Here is a 14,831-nt window from a genome sequence, read left to right as displayed (position 1 = left end):
CCTAAAGCCCTTAATGAGAGACCCAAATCTCCTTTACCTGAGACCCAGAATTTCCTCAGCCTCAAAGATCCCAAATTCTTTCATCAGGCGGAACTCCAAGTCCCCTTAACCTTTCCAAGCCTCAAAGATCCCAAATCCTTTCATGCAGAGGAACCCCAAATCCCCTCAAATCCTGTCAACTTGAGCACCCCAAATTTCAGCCTAAAAGACCCCAAATCTCATTCTGAAAAACCACAGAAACTATCAGCCTGAGGGATGCCAAAGCTCCTCAGCTCGAGACCCCAAATTCCCTCAATCTCAGAAACCCCAGTTTCTTCAGCCTAAGATACCTCAAATCCCCTCAGCCTGAGGGACCCCAAATCTCAGCCTGAGAGATAGCTGCCCCTTAGAGATGCATACTGCTTTACCCCTGGATTTTTCCTGAATCCCCAGGTAGAGATCCCCTAATCCTATCTATGAGAAATGTTCATTTTCCCTTGCTGAAACAAAACCCTGCTCCTCAGTGTGACCCAAGTCCCAGCAGTCAGGGGGCCTCAAGTTTGCCTTAGGACTCCTCTGGCTCTCACACCTTAGGACTCCCTCTCAAACACCTGTAGCTACAACCCTCCAGGCCCCTGTGCCAAATGAACCTGTGCCAAATCTCCCCCTCTCCAAATGAACCAAGCTGCAGGGGAACTGAAATAACAAAATCCAGCTTACACTAGGTGGTAGTTCATGGCCAGTAGAGAACTTCCCATCCCATAAGTACCTCCAGACCTCCCTGAGATGCTCAAGACCTCACCAGGAACCCACATCTTCCTGCTCTGAACACCCCAGCCAAATGAAGAAGACAGAACCTGGTTCTGGGTAGTGGTCAGGGCTGTTGCCCCCTCTTAGCACCTTCTCCTTCCACAGGAGCCTTTGGCTTAGGAGTTGGGAGAATCGGGCCTTCCCACACTTGGAAATGAAGCAGGGCCTTCTAGACAGTCCCAGCACCATGAGCCCTCAAAGGTTCCAAGAGGAGAGCCCGGAAGGAGACACAGGGAGAACAGAGCAGAAGCCTATGGTGAGAGGTGGGGGAGGCGAAGCCAGACTCATAGCAGGAGCTGCTCTCTGGAGTGCTGCAGACCCCTGGGTGACCCTGTCTGCATGTGCATGGAATAGGGGCAGCTGGTCCTGGCCAGGACATGGGAGAGAAAAGAACACTACATCAGTGACTGCTCTGTGTCAGCAGAAAGCTGGGAAAATGCTCAGTGTCTTCTCAGTTAAACAGGATGCAATCTGCAGAAGAAGGGAAAGTCTTTATGTTTCACAGAGGCTCCCAGAGGCCCCAGGCTATGCCCTACACACAGGGTAGAGAAAAGCACCCACTCGATGTGTACTAGCAAATCACTGATGGAATCTGTTACTTCCTCTAGGTCAAAGATGCCTTCAAAGACATTTCCATATACTTCTCCAAGGAAGAATGGGCAGAGATGGGAGACTGGGAGAAAACTCGCTATAGGAATGTGAAAAGGAACTATAATGCACTGATTACTATAGGTAACGAGAAGTGCTAGGCACAAACCAGCCTGGGAAACATGAAACAGGTCTTTGGTTCCTATGTTATTTTAGTTCTCAGGTAGTGGTGTCTGCCCACAGTTCCCTTTTGTATGAAGACAAATCTGGAGGGAAATTTTGTTCTTTTGTGTCAGTGTGGGGCTGACTGTGGATACTGACCATGCAGAAGTCACATCTTAACCTCATTCAAGACTCTGCCAGCTCATCAGACTGAGCCGGACTGGCTTTGTGGTCCTTTCCATTGCCACTGCCCTTTGTTCCTCTGCCCAGCTCTTCCCTTTTAGAACAAAATTTTTGCTTAATTTCAGGTCTCAGAGCCACTCGACCAGCTTTCATGTGTCACCGAAGGCAGGCCATCAAACTCCAGGTGGATGACACTGAAGATTCTGATGAAGAATGGACACCTAGGCAGCAAGGTAAGAGGAAAGTAGGGTTTTTAAATTTTTTTATTTTTATTATTTTTGAAACAGAGTCTTGCCCTGTCCCCCAGGCTGGAGTACAGTGGTGCAATCTCAGCTGACTGCAGCCTCTGCCTCCTGGGTTCAAGCAATTCTCCTACCTCAGCCTCTCGAGTAGCTGGGACACGGTGGTGCACACCACCATGAGCCACCTTGCATAGCCCCCAGTAAGATTTAGAGTGACCTCTGGCCAGGCACGGTGGCTCACAACTGAAATCCCAGCACTTTGGGAGGCCAAGGCAGGCGTATCACTTGAGGTCTGGAGTTCAAGACCAGCTTAGCCAACATGGTGAAACCCTGTCTCTATTAAACATAAAAAAAAATAGCTGGGCATGGTGGTGGGTGCCTCTAATCCCAGATACTCAGGAGGCTGAGGCTGGAGAAGTGAGTGGCTCACTGCAGCCTCTGTGTCCTGGGTTCAAGCAATTCTGCCTCGGCCTCCCAAGTAGCTGGGACTACAGGTGCCCACCACCACACCCAGCTAATGAATCTTCATAGTTTTCTATATGTAAGATCATGTCATCTGCAAATAGAGATAGTTTTACTTCTTTCTTTCAATTTGGATGCCTTTTATTTCTTTACCTTGCCTAACTGCTCTGGCTATGACTTCCAGCACTATGTTGAATAGAAGGAGCAAGACTGGAAATCCTTGCCTTGTTTATTACCTTAGAAGAAAGGCTTTCGTTTTTCATCATTGACTATGATGTTAAAAATGGGCTTTTCTTATGTGACCTTTTATGTTGAGGTGATTTCCTTCTATTCCTAGTTTGTTCACTGTGTTTGTCATGAAAGGCCAGTCAATTCACATTTTAAAAATGAATGTAATAGATACTTTATGAATATAGGATGAAACAAAGATGAAGTTTCATCTATCTTTTTAAATCTTAAGAAAATTAGCAATGCCCCAATAGAAGCATAGGCCTTAATAATACCTCAGAAAACAGTTTCAAATCACCCTCAGATAATACTTGGAATCATCACTCTCTGGTTCAGAATTCTCTGTCTCTAATGAGAATCTCCAGAGTTGAGCCAGGCATGGTGGCTCATGCTTGTAATCCTAGCACTTTGGGAGGCCAAGGCGGGTGGATCACCTGAGGTCAGGAATTCAAGACCAGCACGGCCAACATGGAGAAACTCTGTCTCTACTAAAAGTACAAAACTTAGCCAGGTGTGGTAGCACACACCTGTAGTTCCCAACAACTTGGGAGGCTGAGGTAGGAGAATCACTTGAACCCAAGAGGCGGAGGTTGCCATGAGCTGAGATTGTGCCACTGCACCACAGCCTGGGCCACAGAGGAAGACTCCATCTCAAGAAAGAAAAAAAAAAGGGGAAGAAAAAGAAAACTCCAGAGTTTGGAAACATTTACCAACCAAACCACTGATTTCTCGTCACCTTTTAGTCAAACCTCCTGGGACGGCCTTCAGAGTGGAACAGAGTAAACACCAGAAGGTTAGTATTTCCCAAACCCTACTGACAAGAAATCGTCCTCCTAGATCCAAACACAGGTAAAAGAAGAATGTACAGAGTGTCCTAGGAACTACTGCCTTCCTTTCCTGATCTCTCTTGCACGATGTCTGACGCCATCATTATGTTAAGAGTTAATAAGTACAGTAATAATAATCACTAGTGTTATTTTCTCAGTATTTAAGACTTTATTTAAAGCATTTTACATGAATAAACTTCACATATCATACCTATTCAACTTTACATATAGTACCTATTAAGTAGCTGCTATAACTATAGCCATTTTCTCGATGAGAAAACTGAAGTATAAAAATGTTCAATTATATGCCTGGAATCACATGTAGTCTAATCCAAAACTCCTTCTCTAAAGCACTTACAAGATCATGAAAAGTTTCATAGTTTTATAAAGTTTATGCTGCCTTACCCATGTATCTTTGCATCATTCATTCAACTGACTTTTCAACCTCAGTTTTCCTCTGTTATAGTACAGTGAGATTTGCACTAAAACACTCTGATTAAGGGAAACTTCCAAGTAAATAGACAGTTCATACTGTGATGGTCCCAGAAGGAGATAGGGTCCCTCCCCTCATAAGGGACCCATTCTGATCAGAGGAAGCAGCTTCCAGCGCTGAGGAGTTTCAGGTTTGAAGATTGAAAAACAACAAGAAAATTGTTTAGGATTTCATATAGGTTACACCCTATTAAGAAAAAATGCATTCTGGAACTGATTTCAAATGCTCGTTCCTGTAGAAGGCAGTAACAGCTCCTTCCTCTGGGCTCCAGTTAGGGAACTCTCATGCTGTTTGGAATCATTTGTTTAGCCTGCCTGCTGCCTCTGCGCTATGAGCTCTTCAGGAGTCTGGTCCATACCTGATTCTTCTTAGAACTCCTAAGCCTGGCTCAGGGCCTCTGAGAGCCTCCTGAGTGTTTTCTGAATGAATGATTCCAAATTTATGAATTAAACTATAGGTAACAGTGTCAAGGAATGCTGAAAATATCTTTGAGTTAGATTTCAAGATGATATCAGGACTATGAGATAATATTTGTTTGTTTGTTTGTTTGTTTTTGTGGGGGCAGGGATTTGAGACAGGGTCTCACTCTTTCACCCATGCTGAAGTACAATGGCTCAATCTCAGTTCACTGCAACCTCCATCTCCTAGGTTAGTGATATCCTACCGCCTCAGCCTCCTGAGTAGCTGGGACCACAAGTGTGCACCACCACACCTGGCTAATATTTGTATTTTTTTGTAGAGACAGGGTTTTGCCATGTGGCTTAGGCGGGTCTTGAACTCCTGGGCTAAAGCAATCCTTCTACCTCGGCCTCCCAAAGTGCTGAGATTACAGATGTGAGCCACCACACCCAGTCTGTGAGAATTATTATTTATTTTATTTTATTTTTGAGACAGAGTTTCACTTTTGTCACCCAGGCTGGAGTGCAGTGATGTGATCTTGGCTCACTGCAACCTCCACCTCCTGGATTCAAGTGATTCTTCTGCCTCAGCCTCCCGAGTAGCTAGGATTACAGGCACCCACCACCATGCCCAGCTAGTTTTTTGTATTTTTTGTAGAGGTGAGGTTGGCCAGGCTGGTCTTAAACTCCTGACCTTAGGTGATCCACCTGCCTCAGCCTCCCAAAACACTGGGATTACAGGTGTGCACCACCATGCCCAGCCAAAAAAAATTATTACTCTCACATTCATACTGTATTAAGTAGCTCACGAAACACTTTGGTGAACATTATTATCTTTCATATTCACTATAATATTAAGAATTAGCACCAGGCGTGGTGGCTCATGCCTGTCATTCCAGCACTTTGGGAGGTGAGCGTGGGCAGATCACCTGAGGTCAGGAGTTTGAGACCAGCCTGGCCAATATGGTGAAACCCCATCGCTACTAAAACTACAAAAATTAGCCAGGCGTGGTGGTGGATGCCTGCAATCCCAGCTACTCAGGAGGCTGAAGCAGAAGAATTGCTTGAATCCAGGAGGTAGAGGTTGCAGTAAGCTGAGATTGTGCCACTGCACTCCAGCCTACACAACAGAGCAAGCCTCCCTCTCAAAAAAAAAGAAAGAAAGAAAGAAAGAAAGAATTAGCATGGGCCAGGCATAGTGGCTCACACCTATAATCCCAGCACTTTGGGAGGTCAAGATGGGTAGATCAATTGTGGTGAGGAGTTCAAGACCAGCCTGCCCAACCTAGTGAAACCCTGTCTCTAATAAAAATACAAAAATTAGCTGGGCATGGTGGCACACACCTGTAGTCCCAGCTACCCAGGAGGCTGAGGCAGGAGAATTGATTGAACCTGGGAGGTGGAGGTTGCAGTGAGCCGAGATCACACCACAACACTCCAGACTGGGTGACAGAATGAAACTCTATTTCACCAAAAAATAAAATAAAATAAGTATTAACCAGGTGTAGTGGCATGTGCCTGTAATCCCAGCTTCTCGGGAGGCTGAGGCCAGAGAATCTCTTGAACACGGGAGGCAGAGGCTGCAGTGAGTTGAGATCGTGCCAGTGCACGCCAGCCTAGGCAACAGAGTGAGACTCCCTCTCAAAAAAAAATTAGCATGTATGCCAATTTCTGGATTGGGAAACTAAAGAGAATTAGCTAACAATACACCCTTATTCAAGCGGACAAGCAGAATTGGTATAGGAACTAAGTAACTCCAAAACCAAATATTCTTTCCAGGATATGGCAATGTGCAACTCTGACATCACTTTCTTAGTTGTCTAGATATATTTTCGCCAATCATCTCTGTTCTGTTCCCAAGCTTACTGCTCTTTTACCTCATTTTCCAGATGTGCCTTGTCCCTCTGTGTTTTTCCACATTTCCCCTTCCATCAAATGTCTACCAGTTTATAGAAGATTCCCTCCTTCTCTCTGTTAGCCCTTACCCTCTTCTTTCACAGACCTGTTGATTCTCCAGATAGTCTTCCCAAGTATTCCTCCTCCGTCCCTTTAACTTCTATAGAGAATTTTGAGAGAAAGTTGAAGGAAAGAGCCTTAAGACATGGGTTATAGTCCCAGATTCACTACCCACTTAGACCTTCTCTTTTCCCTCTAGTATTTAGATACTCTAGGTATTTCCAAGGTTTCAAGCATTAACTAGAGTCATGCATATGAAAACATGTTGCAAGCCTTAAAGAACTAAAGAAATGCATGTTGTTGTTTAATATGTGACTCACATTCAAGGGAATGCCCAAGGCGTCATTCAGTAATGAATCTAGTTTGAAGAAATTGTCAGGAACGGCAAATGAACTGAATACAAGTGGCTCAGAGCAGGCTCAGAAACCAGTGTCCCCTCCTGGAGAAGCGAGTACCTCTGGACAGCACTCTAGACTAAAACCGGGTAAGAAAAAATATTTAGGGGGACTTCAATCCCTCTATGTCCTCTAGAAAGGTTGATGAGTATGGTCTGCATATGCGGGGTAGACTTTGGATACCCTGGGCTTAAGCTGGACTCAATTGTGAGACCAGAAGTTAGATGCAGCATTTTGTTAAAATTATTTATTTATTTGTTCACTGAGACCGAGTCTCACTCTGTCGCCCAGGCTGGAGTGCAGTGGCATGATTTTGGTTCACTGCAACCTCTGCCTCTCAGGTAATAACAATTCTCATGCTTCAGTCACCCAAGTAGCTGGAATTATAGGTATGCACCACCAAGCCCAGCTAATTTTTGTATTTTTAGTAGAGACAGTGTATCACCATATTGGCCAGGCTGGTTTTGAACTCCTGGTCAAGTGACCTGCTCACCTCAGCCTCCCAAAATGCTGGGATTACAGGCTTGAGCCACCATGTCCGGCCTTGGATACAGTATTGAACAGTATGTAAGAACATTAACTTTGAAGTCACTCACTTGGGTTATAATCCACATAGAAGCACTGGGGCCTTGGGCAAATCTTATAAAATCTCTGAGCTCTGGAATGGTAATCTGTAAAATGAGATCAAGTACATACAGTTCATACATTGTTTGAAATAATTAAATATAAATGAATCAATACATGCAAAGTGTTCAATAAGTACCTCTCTGATAATAGACATTGCTTTATGCATTTCTATGTTTCCTCTTCCATAGAATGTCTATTAGTTTATAGAAGATCCTCTATAGAGACCATATTTTCTTAGTGTTGTATGTCCAGGCTTTGTTCAATGCCTAAGATGTAATGTGCCCTCAAGAAATATTTTCTGAAGGAATAAATGCATGAATGAAACATTTTACAAGTAGAAAGGTTGGGAGGTTAATGAGATGATGGGAACAGCCAGAACTAAAATTGAATCGGCATCTGCAGTCAGTGCGGGTGTGGGGTCTAAGTCCCTCTGAAGCAGTAAAGAGGGGAGACTAGAATGTGTAGCAAGGTAGATGCTAATTTGATGGCAGGAGATTTCACATTTTCTTATGAAACAGGGACGAACACCCCAGACTCCCAATTTTACCCATTTCCTTTTCTCCAACCTAGAACTCAGGAGGAAGGAGACTGAAGGAAAGATGTATAGCCTGCGAGAAAGAAAGGGTCATGCCTACGAAGAGGTCAGCGAGCCTCAGGATGATGACTACCTCTGTAAGTGACCCTCCCGGCCACTCACACAGTTGGCTGTTACGTCCTGGTACAATAATATCATTTGGCCCCCAAATCATTCCCTTACTCTAACGAGTTGGAGTACAGGATTGGGGCTAAGTAATGTGAGTGCCAAGCTCTTTCTGAAGCTCTTATATCAAGGAACTTGGATTATAACTTTCCTAATCCCTGCTGCCCTCACTTCCAGATTGTGAGATGTGTCAGAACTTCTTCACTGGCAGCTGTGCTGCTCATGGGCCCCCGACATTTGTGAAGGACAGTGCAGTGGACAAGGGGCATCCCAACCATGCAGCCCTCAGCCTGCCCCCTGGGCTGAGAATTGGGCCATCAGGCATCCCTCAGGCTGGGCTTGGAGTATGGAATGAGGCCTCTGATCTGCCGCTGGGTCTGCACTTTGGACCCTATGAGGGCCGAGTTACAGAAGACAAAGAGGCAGCCAACAGCGGATACTCCTGGCTGGTAAGAATTACCTGCCGTTTCCCCTGTTCTGTCTTCCCACATCCCTTCTGTGCCTTTTCTGGGACAGCACCATCTTCATGTTACATTACAGGCAGAGATAACGTGGTTAGCTCTGTGTACTCAAGGGTCTTTGCATGAACATGGAACTTCTATTTAGAGGTCAGAGGGTATGTGGGAGCAGAGTGGTACAAAGACAAAAAGTGCACCCTCCCTTGTGGGGCTTCTGCTTTGACTGGACAAATCAATTCCGACGTGTAGATGATGACTAAGGTGCTTACCACGTGGTCTCAACTGGCAGTTGGAGCCGTGCAGGCCCCAAGGCCACTGATGACAATGGAGTAAAGTAATTCTTCTGATTTTTACTCTCTAAAAAGCCTTTACCTTATTTTTCTGAAACTCAGATCACCAAAGGGAGAAACTGCTATGAGTATGTGGATGGAAAGGATAAATCCTGGGCCAACTGGATGAGGTAAGGCCAGTCGCTCTCTGACTTTCAGAACCAACCTTCCTCTCTCACAATCCCGGATTTCCTTCCTTCTCATCGTGGCTCCCTCGATGATTTTCACATTCCGTGTTTCTATTTTCTCCACACAGTGCTGTTTTATACCATCAACATTTAGAAATAAAAGATAAAAAAAATAGATATTATGATTTATTGGTATCAAAACATATATCTGTATGCTACACAAAATTGAGGCACCAAGATGAACCTTGAGAAGCCTAGATTCACGGGGACCCTGAATTCATGCTTTAATTTATGTAGTCCACATTTATTAAGCACTTAGCATGTTCCAGGTTAGGAAGTGAAGTTCATACTTGAACAGATCATACAACCCATGTCCTATGTGGAGGATGTACTGCAGACGGATATGAAACATTTGGTTATAGGAACATTTAACCACAATTTTCTTATTTTTTTTAGAAGCACACATTACCAAGAGAACCCAGAACAAAGGACCTTTAATCTGTGAGGGCAGCAAATCTTCCTGGCCTGAGTAAAATTAAAACCGAAGCCTAAGGAGACGTGAGCTGCAGGATGACCCAGCCCCTTTCCACAATGGGCTCTCGTTTTACCAGAGAATAGAAAAAGGAATAAACTATTACTGTTCTGTTATCGGGCCAAGAGAAAGAGGCTTCTAAGTTTCTCTGGAAACCTGGGGAAGGCAGGTGAACAGCACCTGGGTGAACTATAGGGTGACTGAGGAAGGTCTCTCAAAGCAAGATGGACTAGGGCTGAATGTAGAATGATGTACGCTAATCTAGAAGCGGAGTACATGATCGAGCACCAAGTTCTGTGGTATAAAACAGAATTAATTTAGGGTTTAGAGAAGCTAGGCAATGATGTGTTTTATGGTCAATCAAGGTGGAGGTAAGTCCAGAGTTGGGCTTTGAAAACATGGTTGATTAGGCACAGCAGGGACGCATTCCAGGCAGCATGAGCACTGTAGTCAGAAGTGTAAGTTCATACGACCTTGTGAAAGAGATTCGGGAAAGAACAGAAGGCTCCCAGAGGGGTGGTGGGGGAGTGGTCAGCACTAGACCATGGAGGTCTAGACCAGCATGTGATGGGCCAGACCTGGATCTGACAGATACTGAGAACTCACTGCCTCTTTTCTTTCCCTTTGCTGCCTTGACCCCAGGTATGTGAACTGTGCCCGGGATGATGAGGAGCGGAACCTTGTGGCCTTCCAGTACCACAGGCAGATCTTCTATAGAACCTGCCGAGTCATTAGGCCAGGCTGTGAACTGCTAGTCTGGTATGGGGCTGAGTACGGCCAGGAACTGGGCATCAAGTGGGGCAGCAAGTGGAAGAAGGAGCTCATGGCAGGGAGAGGTAGGCATCACTATTGCTCTTTTCAAAGGACAAGAAAGAATTACCCTTGAGAATTTTCATGGTTTCACTCTGAAGTAGAGTAAAATGACATCTAAAGTCAGTAAAATTTCAAATCAGTGGCTTCCAAAATTAAAGATTCGTGTTATATGTCTTTGCCTCTTTGGAATGACTTTTATATTTTAAAATTTTTGATTTTATATTGTAAGTACTTCATGCACAAAATAAAGACAAAAATCAAGTTCTCAAACACCTCCAGCTCTCCCAACAAGGTAGTTTCTTCTGGTATTTCCTTTTTATTTCTTAATGATATGCATGCATTGTTATTCATTCATTCATTATCTCAATTAGCTGCCATGTGAAGTCCTACTCTGTGCCAGATGACGTTGCACATAGACGCTGCCTCTGATGCTGCTTGAGGTTGCCTAGTCTAGCTGATATGTAGAAAAGACCCAAGATGTGGGGTTTCTGGATTTTTTAAGATGTAGTAAATAAAAGTTGCGAGAAGTGTAAATACGAGTTGATCAAGACAATCAGAAAAACTACTCTTGAACAGATGACATGTAAATTAGGGAACCACATGAATACATACAGACATATGTGTCATATCAGACAGCAATTAGTGCTTTGAAGAAACTGAATCCAGAAAGAGTACCTGGGGGTCAGTGTGAGGTGAGGGTAGAGTGTGGCAGGGGACTGTCAGGGAAGGTTTCTCTCAGCATTTGAGAAGTGCAAGTGCCTGTGGGCAAAGGGTTCCGGGCACTGGGCACAGCTAGTGCAAAGGTCCTGAGGCCAGAAAGACTTCAGCTTTGGCTCATTTTTGGAAAATAGACTGCAGTTGGTCATCCCCTCAGAGCTACTCCAGTTTCTGGGTGAGAGGGAATGGTGACAGGATGAAAGTGGGGAGCATGGAGGTAAGCCTGATTAGGGATATGTTTTGAAACAAGATTTCCTATTGTATTTGAAATGGGCTCAGACTGAATGAAATAAATCAAGCATAAATACTTGATATGCAGCCTGAGAAAGAGCATATTCTTATTTTATGATCTGTGAAATCTGAAATAAAAGCAGCCCATGCACCTAGTGGGAGCAGCAGGCCCTTTAGTCGGTGGGACCTGGACCGCAATGTGCTGGCCAACCCGAATCCCACTTCCTGATGCAGAACCAAGCACATAACAGTCCTCAATTAAATATGTCATTTTGAATGAGGAGACTCAAATTCAGATTTGCTCACACATCTTCTCTTTAACCACGTTTTTGGATCTCCAGGTTGAGTGCTCCTAATCATTCTTTTCCCCCTTAGGAAGTCACTAAGGACAATCTCACGTAAGTCATCAAGAGTGTTATTTCTTAATAGAATAAAATAGCTGAAGACCTCGTGTCAGTGAAAGTGCCCAGGGACCAGGGAGGAAGGATGTGGCAGAGGGTGATCAGGGAGGGTTTTATAGGACTTGGAAGATACCTGTAGTGTGGGGGAAAGGTCACTGCAGTTCCCTCTATGTGAGGACACTGCCTCTGATGCTGCTTGAGGTTATCTGATCTGGCTAATATATAGAAAAGGCCCAAGACGTGGGATTTCTGGGTTTTGTAAGATGTAGCAAATAAAAGTGGAATGGAAAAATGGACTGTAAAGGTCCATCCAGCACTTGGTGGGAGCGAGCTTGCATTGTTAACATATGAAGAATGATTGGTTCTTCATTTGATCTTCATGACTTCATATGTGGTAAGGCCTGACCAAAACATCTACCCTAACCAAAAACTTTCTCTTTCAGAACCAAAGCCAGAGATTCATCCATGTCCCTCATGCTGTCTGGCCTTCTCAAGTCAGAAATTTCTCAGTCATCATGTGGAACGCAATCACTCCTCTCAGAACTTCTCAGGAACATCTACAAGAAAACTCCTCCAACCAGAGAATGCCTGCCCGGGGAAACAGAAAGAGGAGCAGCAATATTTTGATCCATGCAACTCTAATGACAAAACCAAAGGTCAAGAGATCAAAGAAAGGTCCAAACTCTTGAATATAAGGACATGGCAGAGGGAGATTTCAAGGGCCTTTTCTAACCCACCCAAAGGACAAATGGGGAGCTCTAGAGTGGAAGAAAGAATGATGGAAGAAGAGTCCAGAACAGGCCAGAACGTGAATCCGGTGGACACAGGCAAATTGTCTGTGGGGGTAGGAATCTCAAGAATTGCAAAAGCCAAGTATGGAGAGTGTGGGCAAGGTTTCAGTGATATGTCAGATGTTACTGCACACCGAACGACATGCACGGGGGAGAGGCCCTGTGTCTGCAGGGAGTGTGGGCGGGGCTTTAGCTGGAAGTCAAACCTCCTCAGACACCAGAGGACACACACGGGGGAGAAGCCCTTTGTCTGCAGGGAGTGTGGGCGGGGCTTTAGCCGGAAGTCAAACCTCCTCAGACACCAGAGGACACACACGGGGGAGAAGCCCTGTGTCTGCAGGGAGTGTGGGCGGGGCTTTAGCCGGAAGTCAAACCTCCTCAGACACCAGAGGACACACACGGGGGAGAAGCCCTATGTCTGCAGGGAGTGTGGGCGGGGCTTTAGCCGGAAGTCAACACTCTTCAGTCACCAGAGGACACACAGGGGGGAGAAGCCCTTTGTCTGCAGGGAGTGTGGGCGGGGCTTTAGCCGGAAGTCAGCTCTCCTCAGACACCGGAGGACACACACGGGGGAGAAGCCCTATGTCTGCAGGGACTGTGGGCGGGGCTTTAGCGTTAAGTCAAACCTCCTCAGTCACCAGAGGGCACACACGGGAGAGAAGCCCTGTGTCTGCAGGGACTGTGGGCGGGGCTTTAGCCGGAAGTCAGCCCTCCTCAGACACCAGAGGACACACACGGGGGAGAAGCCCTGTGTCTGCAGGGACTGTGGGCGGGGCTTTAGCGTTAAGTCAAACCTCCTCAGTCACCAGAGGACACACACGGGGGAGAAGCCCTGTGTCTGCAGGGAGTGTGGGCGGGGCTTTAGCCGGAAGTCAGCCCTCCTCAGACACCAGAGGACACACACGGGGGAGAAGCCCTATGTCTGCAGGGACTGTGGGCGGGGCTTTAGCGTTAAGTCAAACCTCCTCAGTCACCAGAGGGCACACACGGGGGAGAAGCCCTATGTCTGCAGGGACTGTGGGCGGGGCTTTAGCCGGAAGTCAGCCCTCCTCAGTCACCAGAGGACACACACGGGGGAGAAGCCCTGTGTCTGCAGGGACTGTGGGCGGGGCTTTAGCCGGAAGTCAAACCTCCTCAGTCACCAGAGGACACACACGGGGGAGAAGCCCTGTGTCTGCAGGGAGGATGAGTAAGTCATTAGTAATAAAACTCATCTCAATAGCCACAAAAGGACAAATGTCACCACACACTTGCGCACCCCAACTCTGAGGTGGCTTCAGAGGAAGTCTACTGACCCCTTACATTCCCCGAGAGTATAAAGAGATCGGAAATAGATGATTAAACAAATCCACCACTTTCATGACTAGAGATGAGGAAAAAAAACAGGAGAGTTTGTAAGTGTTCAGAGGAACGTCAACATGCGGTTCTTTCCGCACTGATCCCCTCCATTTTTGTTTATTTTTTGCTTCCTGTTCTAATAAATTTTGTCTCCATACAAATCTGAAGCCCAAGTGTGTACACCTCATTCTTCCCTTGTCACTGAAGGCAGAACAGTCCAGAAGGGCCACAGAGAACTCATCTGTCCAGCTCAAGTCTTCACAGGAATTCAACCCCCAGAAAGAGATAAGCTTGGAGACTATCTGGTTTAATTATTGGAGAATCAATTCCCAGGTCCAGGAAGAGAAACATAGGATTTTAGAGAGTCATGTCAGGAAAGGGAGTTCCCTGGTCTCCTGAGGAGTGTGGCCTCTTCCCCTAATGGACCCCTTTCCTCTGCTGCCATTCTCTCTCTTGGCTCCCCCCGTCTTCTCTCCTGATTTCCTCCAATCTCTGTAGCCCCAAAGGTGAAAGCCAGATAGAACATGCATATGTGTATACATGTGTTCACGTGTGCTATATGTGTTAATGTGCTATATGCATGCGTGGGTGTGGGGGGGTGTGCCCTCGGTATATATGTCTGTATGGGTGCAAGGGATTTCAAGGGTGTATGTGCATGCACTTGTGTGTGTGTCTCCACTTGAGGGAAGACTCTAGAGTTAAGGAAGGAATGCTCCTGCTTCCTCCAGGGGAATCCTAGAGCCTCACTCTCCTTCTACAGAGACACAAAAATGTAAAAACAAACACCTTACTCTTTTTTAAAAAACATTACAAAAATGAATAAAGGAAAAGGTTTTTTTAAATTAAGATCCACACTCTCCTTCAAGACCCAGCCAAGTCCGAGGAGGGCAGAAAGACCATCCCTGCAGGCCTAGGTCTTCCTGTCCTCCGGGAGAGGCTTAGGAATCAAGCCTCCCTGTCCCTGCAGCAGACACATGACTGAAATGTGCTGAAGTTCCCCTCAGAAGAAAGCTAAACAGGGGTGGTGTGGAGAAGGAGTAAGT

General features: G+C 45.8%; 1 protein-coding gene across 1 annotated transcript; it reads left to right on the top strand.

Moving 5' to 3' along the window:
- Positions 1-976: 976 nt before the first annotated feature.
- LOC135275178 (histone-lysine N-methyltransferase PRDM7-like) lies at positions 977-12,348 on the top strand. The gene is given in 11 exon segments (XM_064376657.1): positions 977-1,045; positions 1,398-1,521; positions 1,848-1,955; positions 3,398-3,447; positions 6,656-6,812; positions 7,921-8,022; positions 8,228-8,499; positions 8,901-8,968; positions 10,140-10,256; positions 10,258-10,333; positions 12,103-12,348. Coding segments are annotated over 11 exon segments (1,389 nt in total).
- Positions 12,349-14,831: the final 2,483 nt, after the last annotated feature.

This window comes from Aotus nancymaae, unplaced genomic scaffold, assembly GCF_030222135.1.
Source record: "Aotus nancymaae isolate 86718 unplaced genomic scaffold, 86718_ANA_hifiasm-v0.15.2.pri h1tg000015l_1, whole genome shotgun sequence".
Lineage (NCBI taxonomy): Eukaryota > Metazoa > Chordata > Mammalia > Primates > Aotidae > Aotus > Aotus nancymaae.
This window is presented reverse-complemented; position numbering and strand designations above follow the sequence as displayed.